This window comes from Rhizopus delemar, genomic scaffold, assembly GCF_000149305.1.
Source record: "Rhizopus delemar RA 99-880 supercont3.5 genomic scaffold, whole genome shotgun sequence".
Lineage (NCBI taxonomy): Eukaryota > Fungi > Mucoromycota > Mucoromycetes > Mucorales > Rhizopodaceae > Rhizopus > Rhizopus delemar.
This window is the reverse complement of record NW_027137831.1, coordinates 1,247,531-1,263,068: the sequence shown is the minus strand read 5'-3', so window position 1 is coordinate 1,263,068 and position 15,538 is coordinate 1,247,531. Positions and strand designations below refer to the sequence as shown.

The 15,538-nt window shown below is 33.5% G+C and overlaps 4 protein-coding genes across 4 annotated transcripts; all 4 read right to left on the bottom strand.

The window, feature by feature from the left end:
* Positions 1 to 2,281: 2,281 nt before the first annotated feature.
* RO3G_07229 (uncharacterized protein) lies at positions 2,282 to 3,955 on the bottom strand (the record flags this gene model as incomplete). The annotated part of the gene is made up of 7 exons (XM_067661819.1): positions 2,282 to 2,481; positions 2,532 to 2,654; positions 2,718 to 2,768; positions 2,830 to 2,925; positions 2,976 to 3,456; positions 3,519 to 3,574; positions 3,634 to 3,955. The coding sequence occupies 7 exons, from the start codon at positions 3,953 to 3,955 to the stop codon at positions 2,282 to 2,284; spliced, it is 1,329 nt and encodes a 442-aa protein (XP_067517920.1).
* A 2,521-nt stretch (positions 3,956 to 6,476) lies between these two features.
* On the bottom strand, positions 6,477 to 6,977 carry RO3G_07228 (uncharacterized protein; the record flags this gene model as incomplete). Its single annotated transcript, XM_067661818.1, has 2 exons — positions 6,477 to 6,529; positions 6,629 to 6,977. The coding sequence occupies 2 exons, from the start codon at positions 6,975 to 6,977 to the stop codon at positions 6,477 to 6,479; spliced, it is 402 nt and encodes a 133-aa protein (XP_067517919.1).
* A 1,627-nt stretch (positions 6,978 to 8,604) lies between these two features.
* Positions 8,605 to 9,735, bottom strand: RO3G_07227 (uncharacterized protein; the record flags this gene model as incomplete). The annotated part of the gene is made up of 5 exons (XM_067661817.1): positions 8,605 to 8,639; positions 8,691 to 9,131; positions 9,181 to 9,283; positions 9,347 to 9,597; positions 9,648 to 9,735. The coding sequence occupies 5 exons, from the start codon at positions 9,733 to 9,735 to the stop codon at positions 8,605 to 8,607; spliced, it is 918 nt and encodes a 305-aa protein (XP_067517918.1).
* A 2,712-nt stretch (positions 9,736 to 12,447) lies between these two features.
* On the bottom strand, positions 12,448 to 12,893 carry RO3G_07226 (60S ribosomal protein eL32; the record flags this gene model as incomplete). Its single annotated transcript, XM_067661816.1, has 2 exons — positions 12,448 to 12,753; positions 12,804 to 12,893. The coding sequence occupies 2 exons, from the start codon at positions 12,891 to 12,893 to the stop codon at positions 12,448 to 12,450; spliced, it is 396 nt and encodes a 131-aa protein (XP_067517917.1).
* Between the last annotated feature and the right edge of the window lie 2,645 nt (positions 12,894 to 15,538).

Below are 15,538 nucleotides of genomic sequence, written 5' to 3'. Positions count from 1 at the left end.
AATGCGCAAATTCATTAGAAAAAAACCAATGTACAAATAGGATCATGTGTGAAAATAACCTGTGAGCCAAAAATAGCTTATAGGGCATTGTTTTTCAAATTCCGTAATACTGGATTCATACACCGGATATCGTCCTACTGTTTACAATGAATGAACACTGTTCAATAGCTGTAGGCTATTTAAACGCGGACCAGCGTATTGAAAAATTTAACCAAAAGCAACCTATTATTTCATTTTTAATTAAGTCGCGTTAAAATCCATTATGTGTGCTATGACTAAGTGGGGCTGTCAGTGTTAAGAATGACTTTTAAATCAAAAAAAGAAAACTGTGCCACAGTCATTTTAAAAGCATATCATATGATCAACCCCTTTACGTGTTACAAGGCGCAGTACAACCCATAAGATCAATTAAAAATCCCATTGTTATTTCAGATTTACGATGCGCGTAGCAGTAATCAAGAAATACGTGGCTTTGCTTAAAAGCACAGATCATGCAATCTGACAGCAATTTATATATAAAAACAACTATTCCATTGCTTCTTCATTCTCTTTCTCACATAATGACTACTCAGTGGGTTTATGCTTCTGGATCTACCTGGGTCTCTTTTGATTCAACGGCTCAACAGATAATCGAATCATTATGGAAGAGAAATGTAGCTACATGGATTAATTGCCAATCTTTTCATGGAATGGTTTATATTGATACATCCGAAATGGTCCTTCATCATAATAATCACGCCTATACCATTGCTAGGGGAAAATTTTAAACGTGTTTTGCTTATTCCTTATAATCTAATTTCATTTAATTCTTCACTTTTTCAATCATCATGACACTCATTTATCAGGACTTATGCTGGTTATATAAATAATTATTTTTTGCGTTATCAATGCCTATAACTTTTTTAAAACGAACTTGCATCAAGAATCTATGCTATGTTATCATTTGTTATGTAAAATAAAATTCGATACGTACACTACTTTGCTAATCTATGTTTTTAAATTCTTGACGCGTTATTAGATTCAAATCAAATAAATATTTCGGCTGGGAATTAAAATTCGATTGTACTACTCATTTAAAATTGGCTATTATAAAAAGAAGTGGTGTTGGCTCTTTATTCACAATCCAAGCGAACGCTTGGTATAGCATCAACTTCATTGTATCATTAATATTCAAGGATTTATTTAATTCTCAATACATCGAATCATAGAATATAGCTTTAAAATGTGCTTTTGAGACTACTGTATATATACATGTATAAATCTTGGTTTTTTTTTTTTTTTTTTTTTTTTTTGCTTTACTTTACTTTATTTTAATTAATGAAGAAGATTGCGAACAAGCATAAGGTTATTTTATCCACATTTGATGGTTAAAGACAATGATATCAATTAGCTGCCTATTGCATTACTTCTTTTTATTTCTGTAACATACGTTTGAATCAAAATACTAAAAAATACACGTTTATTTCAAATACAAATAATATAATACACCATTAAGGACATCTTTGTAAAAAGAATCCTTGGGTAATTTTTAATATATTTGTGGTTTGTACCAGCCGCAGGCGATCGTCTGAAGAGAATAGCTCTTGCTTATGTTTTCTTCACATTGGTTTTGAAGAACATTTTTAAAATAAAGTCGTCTTTTTCCTTTTCAAGAGCAAAAAGAAAGAAAGAAAAAAAAAGAAAACTATGGTATTTCATCCTCTTTAACTTATTGCATTTTGAATTTTTTTTCTAAACATTCATCTTTAGGAAATTAGGGCTTTTTAAGCCTTGATGGAACAGCCACAAATGCTCTTTTTTGATATATTTTATTCTCTATCACTTTGACTAAAATACAAGTTACAAACATAAGGTAGAATCTAAAAAATTATGACAGCTTCCGCCAAAAACAAGTTTTTGGCTGTGATTGTATTCTAGAAATGGGGACGCCTTGATTATTTTCTGCTAAAAGTTAATTGAATATTATCAAAACATAATACTTGTGCTTTGTTATAATTTTCTTAAATAACCACCTTTGTTTATATGTAATTCTTTTATTTTAGAAAAAGTTATGTACAAAAGACAAATAAAAAAACACGCACACTTTAATTGATTGTCTTCTTTTTGCCTCTATTTAAACTAGGACCCCAGACTTTCACAGTAAAATCGGCTGAGCAACTAGCGAGAATGGGTTCTGTTGGATGGAAGTTAACTGCGTATACTCTATCCGTATGTCCTTCTAGTCGCTGCATTAATTCTGCGCTGCCCTATTTACACTGTTTAATAACCAAATCTTTGTTTTTTAAAGAAAACATGAATTCATTACTTCTCCAACATTATAAAGGTAAGCATATGGATCTGCACTACCAGTAGCTAACAATACACTTTTTTCTTCTTTAGGTTCTTGAGGATCCAACAAGTAATCAACAGGATTTGCAGACATGTCAACATCTCCATAAATATCATTAATGGCCGTTTGTTTACTTAATATAGACGAGTTATCTATTAAAAACGATGAGAGAAGTTTCTTTTTGGGGACAATTTCAACCTACAGCTACTTCCACAATAAAATGATGATTTGATAGGCCAATTCTTGTTTTTAAATCCTTTGAGTGAATGAACAAGTCGAAGCTCTGATTTTGGAGGATCCATACCACGGTCATAGACACGTAATACTTTTTGATAAAATGCATGAGATTTTTATCCTTTTTTTAGTATAAAATACGCGTGCAACTTACGATTATCATAACTGTTTACTGCCATATATCGAGGTTCGTCATAATCGTCGACTGAAAGGATAAAATAATAAAGTTTTCAATAAAATCCCACTCAGTTTTCTTTTAAACTTACTGGCTCTTCTTGACGCATCTGTACTTCTTCTGCCAACGGATATATGTGTAATCGGCATTTGACCATGATCGTTTACTCTGTTTGATATGCATTGCTCTAGAAATAACGTCATGAGCCTTTCATGTATATATCATACTTTCTCTTACTTGATCGAACATCCCACACTTTCAACATTCCCTGTGCATCTCCTGTGATGACATGAATGCCATCTCTTGAAGCATACAATGTGTTGATCATGGAATCATTCCGAATAATAGAAGCAGGTCCCTCTTGTCGAATGTCGACCATGGCCAGCATCTTGCGTGATGTACCATAATAAAATATATTTGAATCCACAAAATCCCAACCAACACACTGCACAAGGCCCTCTGTATCATAGCTGCTATTGACCTTTCCAGTCTCCACGTCCCACGTTTTACATGTCTCGTCATAGGCGCCTGAAAGCAGTGTGGATGAATCAGGTGTCCAGGCGACATCGGAGATGTTGAGTGTGTGGCCTTTGAGACAGTAGGTCTCCTTTTGTGCTGAGGCTGTATCCCAGATACGGACAGTTTTATCAAACGAACCAGAAGCTAAGAGTGCTCCACTAGGAGAAAATTCGACAGCATAGACAGCACCCACATGGCCCTATATTTTTGTAGAAAGTAAGAAACTCTTCTGTTGTTTACAATCAACTTTTTTTTTTTTACTTTTAATTCGTAACGTAATTGAAAGGGTTTTCCATCTCGAGCATCATGAGGATAAACTGAAGAAAAGAGTTTGGTTAAGGAAAGGTATACATTCCAACTTTTCTTCTTTTTTTACTAGATTGAAAAGGTTCCATATCACCACTTGCTTCCTGTACAACTTTCGACAACATTTCTTTTCCTGTTGGGGTTACTTCATTATCAATGACAAATGGACCTGCTCTATAAGGTAATCCACCTTGAGATATAGTTGCTGCATACCTTGCAGACAAGTCATAAATGCTCTTTTTCAAAGCAATATTCTCTTTATCTAAAACATCCACTTTTTGTTTCAGTTGTTTAACTTCCTTTAGCAATTTCTCTACTTGCTGGTCCCGGTTGATTCCTAAAGAAGACTTTGTAGAGGAAGGAGGCTGTCTTTGATTAGGCAAGTCCTCCATCTCAAAATGATTTTAATAGAGTGCGAAAGAATACACACAGACACAAAAAAAAGTGCTCCAGTGCAATATCAAAATTGTATCTCCAGTGTTTCTTAATTACATTAATGCAGTCACTATATGCTTTCTTCTGTGTTTTGAAATTACAGTGCTAATCGCTCTTTCTGATGCTTCCAAGAAAACAGAGAAAAAATCACTTATGCCGAAAACGGTCAAAGACCATTTACTAGCTAAGGACCAGTTTAAATCGTTTAAACAGATACGGATAATTAAAGAAGAAAATTGTGATGCTTCAAGACTTTAACCATCCGCATTTTTCTTAAAATTCGAAGAAATACACCGTTTGTTTTTAATATAGACCTTGCTATTTTATTTCTCTTGGTTATAAAAAAAAGTGTTTAAAATAATCCTTATGAGCCAAAAATGTGTTTTTTCTTAATACAACCGTGATTTAAAAGTTTCATGCTCCTAATTGTTTATTTATGTTAATTGTGTAGCACATTGCTTTTTGTTCCAATAAAAAACTGTAAACTGCCTATGCTTTTTTTAACACCATTAACAAAAGAACAAGTATTCTGGCAATCGTATAAGCATTAAAGAGGAATCATTTATCAAAAAGCAAATTGAGTACTAATCTGATACGTATACAATTTATATCAACAAAGTACCACGCGTGTGATATATTTGTATGATATGCATTGTTTCTTAATAATTAATTAGCACCTATAGGTCCATGTATAAAATACATTTGACAGCTTTTGGCTTGAAATTTGAGATGATGTTAAATCATGTCGTCTATGCAGACTCTCTGTCAAAGATAAACTTTAATCTATTTACTACTAAAGATCTCTGATTAAAAAAAAAGCTAATCTTGTTAAGCTTGAAAAGACATCAAAGGTAGTAGGTTAGTTGGTTACTTGGAAAATTAAATGGTACAAGCATTTGGCATGCCAGTTATTGTTTTGTGCCAACTAGCAGTAAGATTCTCAATACATTGACCAAATTTGTTGATGCAAGAATCAAAGCAGTAGTTTACGAAATGCACCGGGTCAGACCAGGTCAATACTTGTTCATGGGACCTGTACAATTCATTTTCTCGACTGCCACAGCGATTTATTGCTGTTTCCTGCCGCTCTCGAGCATTTTTAGCAACCGAACATAAAGAAGCCATACCGAACCATTTTAAAAGGAAATATGTTTCGTAATAGAGTATGACTGAAAAAACAATTGACAAATTTTATAATAGTCTGGAAGACCAAAAAAAAAAAAAAAAAAAAAAAAAGAAAAAAAAAAAGGCATTAGAAAAACAGATGTGGTACCCATTAATTTTTTTGTGGCTATCATGTAATCCATCTTTGCTTGTGCAAGATGAAAAAAATATCTATCATTTATCCAAACGTGTGCCTTTGGTATAAAGTTCTTGAGTAACCAAGACCATAGAATCAACAGTGCGTCAGATTGTTGATCTCATGGCAAGAACTTAATAATGCTTAGAGAAAATATACTGTAGCATATCTGCTTGGTCAAAGAGGCACAAAAGTAGCTCTTCTAACCTTTAAGATTTCTGTAAGACCTGATATAGAAGCAGTAATTTGCTGATATGTGAGATTTTGACCAGTGTCGACGTAAGTAATTGTTTTCTCCATTTTCTTCAGAGAATCAGAGAGAGAGAGAGAGAGAGAGTTATGATTACTGTGATATTAAAAATTCGTGAAAAAATTGAAAGAATAGGTGAGAAAAAAAACCTCCTGTTGATGTATTTGGGATTGCATATTTAATAAAGACATCGTGATAATCAAAAATCGTAGAGTAGGGTCAACAGACATCTTGTGGAATAAATAGAATAGAATACAAAGGGATGGCGAATCACTGATTATCAGGGTGGTTGTAATTTTGCAAGGTTTGTAAAACTGTAGAGCAACATAACATCGTGGTCTTGATGCTTCTGAAAACATCCATAAACTGACCATGATAGTTATAAGTACTCTAGGAAAACTTGAAGTTTTCACAAAAGAAAGCAAGTCGTAATTTCGTTTGTTCAGCGTCATATTAAACATGGTTTACTTATAAATACTTACACAACTTATTTCATTGCTCTTTCTATTCACTTGAAATGATGACCAACTTTCTTTATACATTTAATAGATTTCCTCTCTGTCTCTGACGGCAAATTTTAAAAAACACGATGAATGCTTTTTTCTTTTCTTTCTTTTTTTTTTTTAATTGCATTCCTGAATTTTTGTTGCAATATCCTTATTTTTTCTAGAAACTTGAAGTAGACGGTAGAAAGCATACACACACATACTTTTTATTTATTATATTTACATATATTTTTCATACATCTTTTATAGAAGACTGAGTGAATAAGTTATAGTTACTATTGTTACATGGTTCATTATTGTTAATATACATATTGAGTTCTCTTTGTTTAAGTCTATTTTCTTCTCTAATAGAATGCATCAATAGTTGGTTTCCATATTGCTGCAGTTCTTCAACAGAGACATGAATATTAAAATTATTCATTTTAAGAAATTCTAGCTCTAACAAATTCAACTCTTCCACTGGCAATCCTCCCACCTAATATATATTAATCATTTGACAGTGACATAATGATAATATAAAAGAGTACCTTGGCGTATCTTGTGTTGGTAAAGAAAACATCTGAAAAAAATTTACTAGAGACCATGATGCCAGAGATGATGAGTCTGTGAATGTTATAAGAGTCAATAGTAAACAGTTTTTTGTTTTGCTGAGTGATACGATCAAAGTAGACCAGCAAACTAAGAAAGCATTCATTCGCACAAGGACAGTATTTAAGAATTCTATTAAGATAAGACTGTATATCGATACTTGGTACAGAACGGGCATGAAAACAAGTGATGGAGTGTTTAGATGGGTGAAGTTTATCGTTCGCTTTAGTGATTTTTTCAAGTAAGCAAGTAACCATGGCAATTGTCTCTGTCACTGGAAAAGTAGCCAGATCAAAATAAGGCTGTCGTGATAACGACGACGACGAATTAGCCATTAGTTTTTGCTAATTTCAAAAAAAAAAAAAAAAAAAAGAAAGACAACAATAAAAAAATTTAAGTTCCCGTTCTTTTTTTTTAGTAATGCACGTGAATTCATAACTCCTTTTGGATCATTTTTTATATACTGTTTTCCTTCTTTATACTACGTTAAAGGAGATAAAGATACTTTTGATGTTATTGTCCCTTTGTGTTCCTTGTAACCTTTTGGTGAATAAATAAACTTAATCATGGGCTTTTTTGTGACACATTAGAAATACAAAACCTTAAGCCACATACACACTCAATTCAATTTCAGTTATACAATGATTGCACGCAACACAAAAAAATCACAACTATTTTTTTGTATCCCGTAGGCTCACCAGTGCTCCTTTCAGGTTGATGTGGTGCACCTAAATTGTTTGGATTGTCGAAAGAAAAAAAAATGCAGAGAATTGTAGCTTGTGATGTGAACCTGAGAGAAAATAGAATGGATAGAATCAATCGACGTGCACAAACCATCAATTTATTGGCTGAATTGAATCCGCGCCATAGAGCAGAACTGGGAAATTGAAATATCAATAAAAAAAAGCAAGCTACTTTATGATAAAAACATAGTTGGATAAAATGAATATTTACTGAATTCGTACAGAGCTTCATTTTTAGAGAACAGTATTGATATATCTCTGACAACCGTATAATCATAATGAATGAAGGATCTTGTTTATAATAGTCTCAGTTGCACATTATGTCAATAACCAGTAGATTGAAAATATATAGAGACTTCATAAATTAAAGGCCTTTAAAATAAAGCTCTTGTTATTTATCACGGTTGAATCAAATGCTAGTTTTCTTTTTCGCTTGTTAATTAAATAGCAGTGTTTATGACAAACGATTGATGAGAAAAATCAAATGAAGGCAAGCACTTACTTGTCAATCGGATAGATTTAATTGTCATCTTTGATTTGATAGCTTGATCTCAAAAGATGAAAAAGCTAAAGGATGAACAATTTATTGTTTACCACGTTTGTATGAACTTGGAGGTAAAGCAGTTATTTTTAAATGACTCAGACCATACCAGTGTGAGGAATGATGCTAAACTGGTTTAAATGCTCATTAGAGTACATTGACCAAACATAGTCTATCAAATCTTGTGAAAAAAAAAAAAAAAAAAAAAAAACAGGGGCCCGGTAAGATGATTATGTAGCACAGAGAATGAATCATTGCGTATTCAAAGAATAGGCCCAATCAAATAATAAAAGCAATACACATATTCTAATCAAAATGTGTCGTCATTCTTCAAAGACATCTTGGCTGCTTGACATATTTACAACAAACTTTCAGTCTAAATACAAGCTGAGATCGGTTTAACAATTCATTACGTACACATGACACAAGATGTTTTATTACCCCTTAATTCTCCCCCCTTGAAAAGAACGAATTCACGCGTCAAAAGAGTACGTTGATGATAAACATTGATGATCATTTTAACAAACACAAGGGTACAATTCAAATTGGGTCAATGAATGATATCAAGTAAAATAGAACTTTTGTTATTATTATTATTAAATGATGTTACTGTATTTGAGAGAAGAAAATACAAATGTAAAAATGGTATCTATTTGTAACAATGTTTAAAGATGAATTCTATTTTGTACCAAAGAAAGCTCGGAAATAATCACCTAAAAAGAAATGAATAAAACAAAAACAAATGATTTCAAAAATAAACTTACCGAGAGCAACCATACAAAGAGTTTGCCACATACCAAGACCGATACGAGGCAAAGCACCTCTATAGAATCCTTTGATACCATTATGTTGATAAATATATTTTGTGGTACTCGCGATTGTCATCTTTTCTGGTCTATCTGCTGCCTTCACTTGACTTTGCATCTCGACACGAATGACTTCAATCGGTTGATTCCAACATGACAAGGCACCACCAATAATAGACGCAAATGCCTTATCAATAGCTGTTGCGCGTAAATGAGCATCATGTGCTTCTCCATAACGAGCTTTGATGATGGATTCTTGTGCAAAACGAGTGATACCGAATCTGGATGCCCAATTGGTACACTGACGAACAGCAACCGCATTGACTCCTTTATTGATACCCGCAATACCTTCCTTCTTGAAGATGTCTGCAGCAATCTTAAATGTGGATTCCTTGGCACCTAATCCTCTTGAGTTAGTAAGGCTATGAAATCAAGACGTTTTTCTTACCTGACTTGTGACGAGTGACTTCCACTGTCTTCATAAAAGTACAAAATCCCATCGTCGTATAGGCTTGTGCAATACCACCGCCCATGCCACCAATAATACCGCCCTAAATAAATTAAAGCCCCGGATGATGAGAAACAATAACAATCATCCTTTGCATACAACTTACCAAAAAGGGAGACGCACCAGCCGAACGAGCGAGGTATTCAAATTCTGAAGCAGTAAACAACAAGACAGCACCTTTTGTAGATGCCTCAATCCAAGCCCAAGGGATTAAACCTTGATAAAATCCAAGTACACCACCACGACTATAAATAGTAGATAAAGCCGTTTTTAATGATTGACCACGATTAGCAGCTAATTGTGTCTTGATCACTTCAAAAGGTTGACCCAAAGTAGAGACCTCAAACATATTAAGAGCTACAGTCATAAATAAAAAATGGAAAATTTATGCAAACAAGCTGACTTACTTGCGCCTAAAAGCAAATTTTTGTATGAAATAGGTTTCTTTTGAACAGGTGCATTAGGATCAACGGGTGTATTGTCAATAGGAGCCATCGTGGGGTTTTTATAAGCGATAAAAAGAAGAAGGAAAAAAAAAAGAGAGAAAAAGGTACATTACACACTTTTTTTGGGCTGCTTTAAATAAATGACGCACTGTGACCGTCTGGCCGCGGTCATCCTTCCAAACGAGGAAGTCGATCCGCCATTATTTTCTTCCCCCAAGTTATTGACTATCCCCAATATTCAAAACATATTCTAGTTTGATTATCATAAAAAATGCATCTTTATGAATTCATGTCCTTGTTATTTAGCTGATTGATTTATTGTTTGTTTCACACAATTTTTGTTTATTTATTTACATAACGTACGATCTTTTTACTGCCTGTATGCGAAAATTAACCTTTTTTTTTTTCTTGGGGGAGAAAATAAACCAGCCGAAAAAAAAAAGACCAGTGCATGCGTTCTCCCTATTTTACCCACGATTTTCTTTTTTTTTATTATAAAGTATGTTTTCTGGGTTTTGAATCATTGTTTTGTTCCTGAACAAGTGTATGAAAATATTGTTTCTAAACAGAAATAGGTTCAATTGAAAGAGAATACACTTGAAAAACTTTAATAGAAATGAATCTTAAGACGGGATAGAAAAAAAAGACAACTGAGACCATAGTGACTTTAGTGTTCCATCTCTTTATTGTTTTCTTGATCGAAAATGCATTTGATTGCAAAAAGACAAAGGAAGCTTTGTGGTGCAATTTTACTTTATTTCAATTTAAGCTTCCGTTTCCTTCCTACTTGATAAGGCTGTTTACAATTTTGGTAGTCATCGAATCTATCCTTAAATCTAATCAAACACAACTTGTCTTAAATGTTTTGTGTTGAGGAAAGACAAGAATAGATAAAAATGATAAACCATTCAATCCTATTTCATTTATTTGTGTATTCCCCAATTGGGTCGGGAAGTCGGTCAATGCATCTAGCCCAGATAATAGAACAAGTGTGTGCTATATTCGGTGGTCATCATAGGCTGTAGCAGGTTTACATCCTCTATGCTACTTTATCAGTCATTCTATACACTTTTTCCTTAACCTTTTAACAATCGTCCTCAACCCAACTTTCTTCATCTCTTTCTCCTCAACACATGCAAATCTAGATGTTATTTAGCGGCGATTGGATCACAGATCATTTTTGTTTAAAGCTCCTGTGATCTGCTTTCTTATTGCTCTATGAATGTGAGATTGAGTAACATTCTGAAACATGCGGGTTGTCATATAACAGTGTGAAGTAATGAAATAAAACCTAATCATCACCTACACGACTCAACATACACGTGTAATTTTTTAAGGGACTTTTGTCGTGAAAGGTTCATACCAAATTAAATTGTTTAAAGGGTTTAAAAAGTTTATGTTCACTGCTCCTATAATATCCCCTAGTGATGACGTTCATAACCATACAATGTACTTTCTCTTTTACAGAGGGATAAACCTGTTGAGAAGATTTAAATGAAATAGGGATTTTTATTTTGTTATTGGACCCATTACTAAAAAAACATCTTTGGCAGGAAAAGCATTTTATTTATAAAGTTATAGTGTGCATACAGACAAGTAGACCTTATTCTGTTAAGATACATGATTTTACAAGTTTATTATCATAATGAACAGCACTTGATTACAAAGCATAATGAGCCACAGTGGCAACCATCAACGTACTGGAGCTTGTTCCTTTTTTAATTCAAAGGAGTCTGTGTTATCCCTCATCTTGTGTAAATAACATTTGAGTTTAGCATCTTAAAAGGGGACAGAGATCCCTTTTGAAGACACATGTATGTCAAGCACATCGTAGATAACAAGCAACGAAATGAGCATTAAATACATACTTTATGAACTCCAGTGCGTCCGCCGTCAATTGGACAGATTTTTGAATAAATTGGCCCGCTTTTTTAAAACTCAATGGGTTGCTTGGTTGAAATTCATTTAGTCATTTTATTGAAATTCAATTGGTCACTTTTTTTTTGAGATTTACTTGGTCATTTTATCTCTTTTTTTTTAATAGAGTATATAAGACTCATACAAATAAAAAGAAAGTGTTCTTTAATTTTCTTTGGTAAACTTGAAAATGTCGCCCATTCCACACAGATTGCCACAGTCATTTAATATTATTGAAGAACCGAGACGCACCACGGCTTTCTGAATTGATGGGCATAGTGTATTTCCAGCAATTGACACTTTATTTTTTTGCTATGGGCGCAAAATGTTCACCATCTACACACAAAAAGTTTCTGGAAAGAGTGTATCTTTTAAAAGGGAGTTGTCCCCGGGGGAAAATAGCTTTCCTTTTTTTTTTGGATTCCTACGCTTTTTTTCCAGTGAAAGTCCGTTGATTATCCCACCGTGTCCGTCGACCCCAAACCGCCAGTTAGGCTTCAAGCGAACCACAGGTTCAAGCCTTCGACAATAGTGCAGCGATGAAACCATAAGTGCAGGTCCAAAAAAAAAATCCCCGGAGCTCAGCGTAGGTTGTCATCTTTTTTACCGAAAGTGTACTTTAGATAAAATGACCAAATAAATCTCAAAAATTTGTCCAATGATGGTGGACGCACTGTATAACTATACACTTTCTTTTTAAAAAGTCCTTTCCATATGCCAACATAAAAAAAAAACTCTCTCTGCACTCTTGCTCTATTTTTTTTTTTCCCTTGTTAAAGGCGTTACTTTATCAGAAAAACAAATCAACTGCAAGTGATTTTTTAATCCATTGTAGCTAATAAATTTACTCTTGAGATCTGAGACGAGCACCAGCGTTGATAACCTTGACGTTCAATTGAGCAGCACGTTCGAGGAGAGCAACACGCTTCTTGGAGGAAACATTGTGAGCGATTTCGGCGGCGTAAGAACGGTTGTGCATCAACAACAAGTTGAGTTCGCGAACGTTGGAGACGGTGAACTTGCGGAAACCGTTAGGCAAAAGGTTGCGAGTCTTCTTGGCAGAACCGTAACCGATCTTGGGCATAGGAGCTTGACCCTTGAAACGTCTACGCATGTTACAATCAATACCCTTGGGCTTTCTCCAAGATTCCTATACAACATGTTAGTCATTGCTTTTTTCTGTCGGTCATCAACACTTACACCAACACGCATGAAACGGTTAGATTGGTGACGCTTGAAGTGAGCAGTGCGCTTCTTGACGATGGTGTGCTTAACGGCAGGGGTGACCATTGTTATACTATATGTTGGAGAAAATTTAGCTTCTTTGTTGTATCATTCATCATCCCCCCTTTCTTTCTCTTTATTTTTTTCTGCTTTTTTTTAAACATCTATTATTCATCTTTCTACACTCGTATCCAATCGACGTCTACTTTCTGATTGAAATCAAAGGGGGATGCATTATGAACTTACCCTTAAAACTAATGGATGGATGCAAAGAGGAAGGTCAATCCATTATTTCTCACTCCACTACTTTACCCCACCTGTTCTGGGAGTCTCTGTGTTAATCTGGCTCGTATCTGGGTTTGAATAGATAAAACACAGCAATTTAGCCCAAACAGTTCTAAATGATGTATGAACTCAATGATGAGAAAGATAACTACAGTGCTTTCGTCGTCAATTAGTCTAAAGTTTAAAACAAATTTAACTACTTTTTTGTGTGTAGTTTGGTTAAAAAAAAGTGATTATATGACGACCTTACTTTAACAGCTTTCACTTTTTTTTTTTTTTTTTTTTTTCATAGAATGCTGGATAATATTCTAAAGACGTTGGGAAGGGGCTGCATTGCTAACATCAGTAACGCTTGTATTGAGGGTTTTATCGTCACTTAAGTGTGCCTCGTTTGACTTTTTTTTTTTACGATAGCCTAGAACTGTTTGATGGGGTTGAACTCTGACGAACAATCTCTTTTTATATTAACTGGCTCAATGATTTTAAAAATATGGATTGAGGCATTGTCTATGACAATATATGAGCTCATCCATGATCTCCAATGTAGCATTGATGGATTTCAAATAATGAGTAATAATATGGTATTTTGAGAATAAGACACGCAATATATTCACAATGCAGTTATATGTATAAAGTCACTTATTACGTACTTATCTATTCTCTAATTAAATTATTCCAAAAACATAATTTAATGCAGATTTTAAAACAAAGTCTAGGCTAAAATAGTGTTCTTGATTTATCATACAACTACTGCAATTGCCAAGCGAGTTTATTCACAACGGAAGAATAATCTGCTTAAACAAAAATACCCAATCAAATCTGAAGAAAGGAGAATAATTAATGTTCACAAGAAAATAACAAATGCAGAGAACATGGCCAAGACAAGCCTTTCTGCAGTCAGTGACCATATTTTCAAACATCTCTACAAACACAAGAATAAACTCAGTCAAGAAGAATTTATATTACATATCTATGCTCTCGTATGGAGTTTATTTTCTGTAGTGAATAATAGAAAACAAGGGTTCTTATTCAAAATCTTACTCCCATGCCAAGAAGTCTGATTTGATCATGTCAAGTTACTTGTTAAAACCAAGGATAATATTGATTCTTTTCAGGGCCTTGCCTATCATGGTATTGGCAGGATTCAATTGTATGGACTTGAATTACATAAATATAGTCTTCGTCATGAAACTAACGCACTGTATGTAAACAATGGAATTTGTCGAGTATTTATTCACAACTTTTAAATTTATGGAGAAAACTTGTTTATTTCTGTTACAAATAAAGCTAAACATCAAGCTTTTTTATATCATTAGGAATTAACTCTATTTTTTGTTTTTGGGATGAGTAGATTAAAATTCAAAAAAAGTATTACTCCTGCCAAGAACAAATTAAAACTAGCCTACCCAAGTATTGTTGAAAAAGAAAGAGGAACACATTATGAGTCCATCGTGGTCTCCACCTCGCCTTGACAAAAAAAAAAGCATTTCTGATGCCAATTCCAAATAATCTGGTTTGGGTTATTTGTTTAGAATAATAATACAATAAACACAATTTCTTGAAGTAATGTTAATTTTTTTCTCACCAATTTAATGTTTGATGTATTTGTAGGTATTAGTTATTTCCAAAGATCTGATACAAATATATTTAATATAACCAATTGATTCTTAAGGTTATAAGATATATTTAAATCAATAACAATTATAAGTTATTAAGATAAACGTTTTCTTAACATCCTACTAGTGAATCAAATAGATAACGTATCAGTATCAGATCATACAATTGATCGTTCCTGAAGCTATACTATTTGATCAATGTTTTAATAAAGTTACAAAATAGATTCAATTTGAATTTTTCTTTTTGAATGTCGTTATAATTGGATGGCTTGTTTTGTTTTTATCTTAAATATAAAAATGCATTGTGAATATATTGCGTGTCTTATTCTCAAAATACCATATTATTACTCATTATTTGAAATCCATCAATGCTACATTGGAGATCATGGATGAGCTCATATATTGTCATAGACAATGCCTCAATCCATATTTTTAAAATCATTGAGCCAGTTAATATAAAAAGAGATTGTTCGTCAGAGTTCAACCCCATCAAACAGTTCTAGGCTATCGTAAAACAAAAAAGTCAAAGGAGGCACACTTAAGTGACGATAAAACCCTCAATACAAGCGTTACTGATGTTAGCAATGCAGCCCCTTCCCAACGTCTTTAGAATATTATCCAGCATTCTATGAAAAAAAAAAAAAAAAAAAAAAAGTGATTATATGACGACCTTGCTTTAACAGCTTTCAATTTTTTTTTTAACCAAATTACACACAAAAAAGTGGTTAAATTTGTTTTAAACTTCAGACTAATTTTTTCAGACAAATGGTCCAATGGACGGCAAAAGCACTGCACAGAAATACATTGTCT